The sequence below is a fragment of the Thalassophryne amazonica genome, chromosome 19, assembly GCF_902500255.1.
Source record: "Thalassophryne amazonica chromosome 19, fThaAma1.1, whole genome shotgun sequence".
NCBI lineage: Eukaryota > Metazoa > Chordata > Actinopteri > Batrachoidiformes > Batrachoididae > Thalassophryne > Thalassophryne amazonica.
The window spans coordinates 13755159-13761109 of NC_047121.1; the positions used below are offsets into that span (position 1 = coordinate 13755159).

The 5951-nt window shown below is 40.8% G+C and overlaps 1 protein-coding gene across 1 annotated transcript; it reads right to left on the reverse strand.

The window, feature by feature from the left end:
- Window positions 1-2456: 2456 nt before the first annotated feature.
- On the reverse strand, window positions 2457-3539 carry noto (notochord homeobox). The gene is made up of 3 exons (XM_034160040.1): window positions 3167-3539; window positions 2901-3088; window positions 2457-2826 (listed from the first exon to the last, which is right to left on the reverse strand). Exons 1-3 carry the CDS (start codon window positions 3537-3539, stop codon window positions 2641-2643), a joined length of 747 nt encoding a protein of 248 aa, XP_034015931.1. The 3' UTR covers window positions 2457-2640.
- Window positions 3540-5951: the final 2412 nt, after the last annotated feature.

Here is a 5951-nt window from a genome sequence, read left to right on the forward strand (position 1 = left end):
TGCACATCATATTATTGATTGTTCTGTTCTGTTCAATTACGTTATTTTCTGATTGTTACCTTGTTTTGAGTGTATTTAAATGTGTATAGTAACTGGTGTATGGGGTGGGCGTTTATAAGCTTTTGCTTCAGCCCATGACCCTTTCAGCTTCACCCAGTTGGGAAATCCTTTGAGTTATCGTTGTATTTTCTTTTGTTTTTTTGATTTGTTATGCTAGTAAAAGATTTTTATGTTGGTATTTTGTTTATGTGCGTGCTGAATAAAACTCATTCATTCATTCAGAAACATGCAAGGTCCTTCTAAATTTATATATATTTAATCCAGTTGGAGCTCATAATTTGTAAATGTTTGAGTTGCAGCACTCTCCAGCACTATATGTGCTTTAAAATACATACTTACAACCCCAATTCCATTGAAGCTGTGACGTTGTGTAAAATGTAAATAAAAACAGAATGCAATGATTTGCAAATCCTCTTCACCCTATATTCAATTGAATACACCACAAAGACAAGATATTTAATGTTCAAACTGATAAACTTTATTGTTTTTGTGCAAATTTTTGCTCATTTTGAAATGTGATCACTTCCTGTCCTTTCTGTGTGGAGTTTGCATGTTCTCCCTGTGTCAGTGTGGGTTTCCTCTGGGTGCTCCGGTTTCCTTCCACAAAGAAGTAATAAAAAAAAAACATGCTTATTTAGGTTCTAACCCTGACCAAGGCAGTGTCTCTACATCTGGAGTTGGTTCCCCGGGCGCCGGACTGTGGCTGCCCACTGCTCCTCGTGGCTGGATTGTGTGTAATTGAGATATGGGTTAAATGCAGAGGACAACTTTTATTGTATGTATCTATACGTATGTACATGACAATAAAAGCTAAGCAGAGTATTCCTAGTGACTACAACTTGAAACTTGTTTGATCGTGGTCCATCGGGGTAAAAATCTGAAGCTGAAGCAGCCTTTGTTGCATTTTTTTTTTTTATCATATCTACTTGTAGCCAAGGGTGCAGCTCCTTTTATTCCCATTTTCTGGTGGGTTACCAGGTCTGCCCTTTATAAGCCAGCCTGTTAGGAAGGATGTTTCATCCTGTTTTTGCACTTTTTTGGATCATGGGTGATCGCAATAGAACAGCACCCTGTGAAATATCCCAGTTAGAGAATTATGGTATGGATTTGTTCCGTACAGTTGTTATGAATGGAGAAGCTAGGTAGCTACAGAAACCAAAACCTTTTTTTTGTGCCAGGGTGTACAAATGTTTATTTCTGCTGTGAAACTGGAAGATTTTGGTATGGTCTCTACACTCAAAAAAAAAAAAAAAAAAAAAAAAAAAAAAAAAAAAGACTCATTGGATGAACTCAATTATAAGCAGGATTTCCATCTAATAAATTTATGGAGCCCCAACTCAAATAAAGCACATCCATGAAGATAATTTAATTTAGTTGGGACTATATATTTATTAGATAGAAATCCAATCCAGTGAGTCTGTTTTTTGAGTGGATGATCCAGGCCACAAGTGTCCATTGGAGGAACTACAGGATTGAGCACTTACTCACTACAAAGCTTCAGTTTTCAGCAGTGGAGGTTGTTTAGGCATGTCCACGTGATCTGTGAGACAGGCAGACTGTTTCCAAAGCAATCCCCGGATGTCAGTGTTGGCTCTCTGCAGTGTCACTAAATCACTGGATTATGTGATGATGAAATCTTGTCTAATTTGCATGGTGAGAAGATGAATGGCATCCTGTGTTCTCTTAAAGGTTGGATTATTTTGTTTGCTTGTTGCTTTCTTTTTTTTTTTTTTTTTTTTTTGGTGAAGTAGTACATAGTGGTATTTTTTTTATAATGTATGTGTTAATTATTTTTATTTTGTAATTGTACTATATTCAGCTACTGTATATACAAACTGACCAGTTTGTGTGGAATAAAAAAATGACAGATTTGTCACAAGCTGCTGGATAGGATATTTAGTCATGGAGGAAGGTCAAAAAGTCATTAAATTAGTAACACTGCAGGCAGAGACACTGCTCTCAAAAATAAAAGAACTTAAATATGTACATCAGAACATATAACATAATTTTCTAATGTTTCTCAATTAGAAACATAAAAAATATATTATCTGAACACATTCCGTTCATGTATAACTGATGTACTTATCTAAATTATGCAAATCCAAATGACTTTTTTTTCCTGTGTGGTGTCTCTTTTTTTTTTTTTACTTGAAAAATGATTTTTTAAAAGTGCATCACCTCTTTGGCTATACCAGTGTTAATAGTTGGCTATATGTAGATATCTGGTGAGCTTTATTAGCTTGTGTGATTTAAGAGCTGCTGTTTTTCTCTCAATGAGAACTATTCTGACTTGTCAATCAAATAAAGCATGTGATAAATATTTATTAAGCTAATGAAACAAATACCTTCTGAAATCTACTTCTTATAATGCATTCAATAAAAAGCACAAACGGGAATACTGTTATAAAATATATTTCTGAATTCCATTCAAATATACAAAAAAAAAAAAAAAAAACTGCACATAAAGTTTGACTCATAGGAGAAATAAATGTAGAAAATTAAATATATGGATTAAATAAGTTGGAGAGGAAGGCCTCCTCCTGTCTCCACACATGTCCAAGAGTTTTTCCATGCGTCCGGTCAGCAGGGATCATCGGACACGTCCACGTCCACGTCTGAAGAATCAGAAAACTCCTCATCCCCGTGGCCCTGAGAACCGGGACTCTTCGGCGGAGCCGCCAGACCCAGTTTGGCCAGCTTGGCCTGCTGCTGCTCCAGACTCTGTTTGCGCCACTTGATGCGCCGGTTCTGAAACCAGACCTTGACCTGCAGACATAAAAACACTTCAGGAACAAGGCTTTCTGAGGGTTTCTGATGCTATACGGTGTAAAACTGTTTACCTGAGCTTCTGTGAGCTGCAGAGCCGAAGCCAGGAGGAACCTCTCTGACCCCACCATGTACTGCTGCCGCGCGAACTCCTTCTCCAGCCGGGACAGCTGCTCGCTGGTGAAACTCGTGCGCATCCGCTTCGATTTCCCACCTTTGGCTTTAAGGGAGGGCAGGCCCGGGTTGACTTTGGATGCTGAAACTGCAAGGAAACGTATTCACGTCAGTGTTGTTCATATTTACACTTTCGCGCTGCTGTAAAAGTAAAAAAATAATTTACCTTGTGCGTAAAACGCGCTCCTGCACGGCGTGTGGTACGTGAGAGTGGCCAAAGTAGGGCAGCAGTGGAAAGAATATCCAGGCTGCGCTGAGCACAGGTAAGGCGCCGGTGCCAAAGGTACGCCGGCGTGCGCGCTGAGGCACAGAAACGGATCCGCCGCCGGTTGATATTTCACTCCGGTGTGTGTCGGATTCGTGCGCTTGCTGCTCGTGTCCTCCGGTTTGGCGAGTAAAGCGTCGATCGTGAACGATTTCCCACTCGGCGGCTTCACGAATGTGCCCTGGCTGCTCCCGTACTGCGGGTACGGTGCTGCCGATGCGTAATTACGCACGGGATAACCGTGCGCTCCGCACGCTCTGTCCAACACCTGCATGCTTCCAGATGAAACAAGTGGAAAAAGAAGGAAGAAACTGTTGCTCCGAGGGGCAGATGAGGAAGTGAATGCAACTTCTGGTAGAGGACACTCCTCATTTATACTTCTCCACGAGCAGAGAGGTGTCAACAGGCGCACCCCCCCTCCCCCCACATCGATCCTTTGTCTTTTATGAGAGAAGCGAACATCCCGACAACGTATCCAATTAATTGGTGGGCTGGTACAAGATGGGATTGTCAAACATCCTCCTGACGAGGGGCTTAGATGAGTTGGGGGGGGGGGGGTGCTCAGAGATTTACTGAGCCACAAATTCTTGCATGGGTCTTAAATCCAAATGTAATCATTATACCGCTGAGAAAGCCTTGATGTTACCAAATCATCTTGTTATTTGGACCCTTTTAAGTCCAGTCTGGAGACAGAGGCTTTAAGCAGCGCGGCGTCAAGCTGCTGCGCTGCACAGCTTTTACACAAACTCTCCTTTTAACTTCTTCAAATCCGGAGAACATTTAGAAAGAGAGAGAGAGAGAGAGCGAGAGAGAGAGAGAGAGAGAGAGAGAGAGAGACTCCTTTCCCCCTCCCCGACATTACAGTTTGGATCAGAAAGAATTTCACGCGTTAACGGCCCATAATCTTTTAAAAAATGAAATGAATGCACTCCGTTGTCCAAAGTGCGCGTTTTCACAGAACAGCGCAACTGAGGCGTCAAATTCAGCAGGTTTGCTTCGAGTTTCCACTTATTTCGCGTCTTCACCCAGAAACGTTCAGAAACAGACTGGCATTCTTTATTGCGCGTGTAAATGTAATTAACTTGTGAAATAAATGCAGGGAAGTTTTAGTTCAATATGTTTTTATCCTTATTTTCATCATTCTTGTGTTCACTTTTTTGTGCTTGAAATGAAACAAGTTTGCAGCTTCTTTATCAAAGGAAGTGATCCGCTTTCTTCCACCTCCAGAAAACAAAGACCTCCTCTCTTTCAACTCGGATTATTGCCAGCTCTGCAAACTTTGTGGGCTCATTTCCATCATTTGGAAGTGGCAGAGCGCGTCTCCGCGGCTTTAAGTAACTGTTAAAACACATTCAAGCACCGGAGCGAACCGCTCGCCCCTTTGACGCACGGTGAGGCCTGTTTATTCTCTTTAACTGACACTACAATGTCTAATGAAGAAGGCAAACACAGACTTTCTCCACTTGGACGGAGCTCCTGGTGGCTCTCCAGCAGGACCACCCACCCCAAACTGGCGCACGGCACAAAATACATGAAAGATAACCCAGAAACATATCAGGTTAAACCAAAAACCTTTTCATCCAAGGTCACATCTGGCCTCTGCTGAATCTGCAGCCCTGCATCTTTGTGACGTTTTCAATTCCCATTTTGGCATGTAATGAAGACTATACCATCACCTGTACTTGGAGTTTCAGTTTTGGGAAAAATGACAACGTGTATTGGAGCCAGACAAAAAACACTCGGGTCCCAGAGAGGCTTCTTTTCATAGTCATGATCCTCAAGGAGAAAAAGGCTGCAGGGCTCCTCTCCATCATCTCTGTGAACCAAACGGGCGTTGCCAGATACTCCTCGTCAACACCCCCAGTCTAATCTATCTTGATCAGATCTGATCAGTCCATCTGCTTGATATTTTATAAAGTGCCAGTATAGCAGTTGGATATAACTTGTGCATTGACAAGGTTTTTATTGTTTTACATTTCTATGAGAATGTATTGGAGATTAAAATGAAGGAATAACAAACATCTGAGCATCTTATAACAGAGTAGATTAGATTAGAAAGAACTTTAATTTGCCCTGATCACTGATATTTGATCTTGATCACTCATCTTTGAGGCTTGTAACCATAGATCCTGATCACTGATCTTTAAGCTGAATCACTGAGATTTCCCCAATCACTGATATTTGATCCTGATCACTAACCTTAAATCCTGGTAAATCTTTAAGCTGAATCACTGAGATTTGCCCCTGTTCGCTGATATTTGATCCAGATTGCTCATCTTTGATCTTGATTATTAACCTTAGATGCAGATCACTAACCTTAGATCCTGATAACAAATCTTTAATCACTGAGATTTGCCCCTGTTTGCTGATATTTGATCCTGATCGCTCATCTATGATCCTGATCACTAACTTTAGATCCTTATCACTAACCTTTAATCTGAATCACTGAAATTTGCCCCTGATCTTGATCCTTATCACTAACCTTTAATCTGAATCACTGAAATTTGCCCCTGATCTTGATCCTGATCACTAACCTTGGAAAATTTTTGGATTGGGACACGTTTGATTAAGATATAATTTAAAATATACATTAAATTGGGTTTTCAATGATAAATTTAAATGGCCACAAAATCTGTAATCTGGATCAGATCAAACTTTGCCCATCTATAAAGGATACCGTCCTACA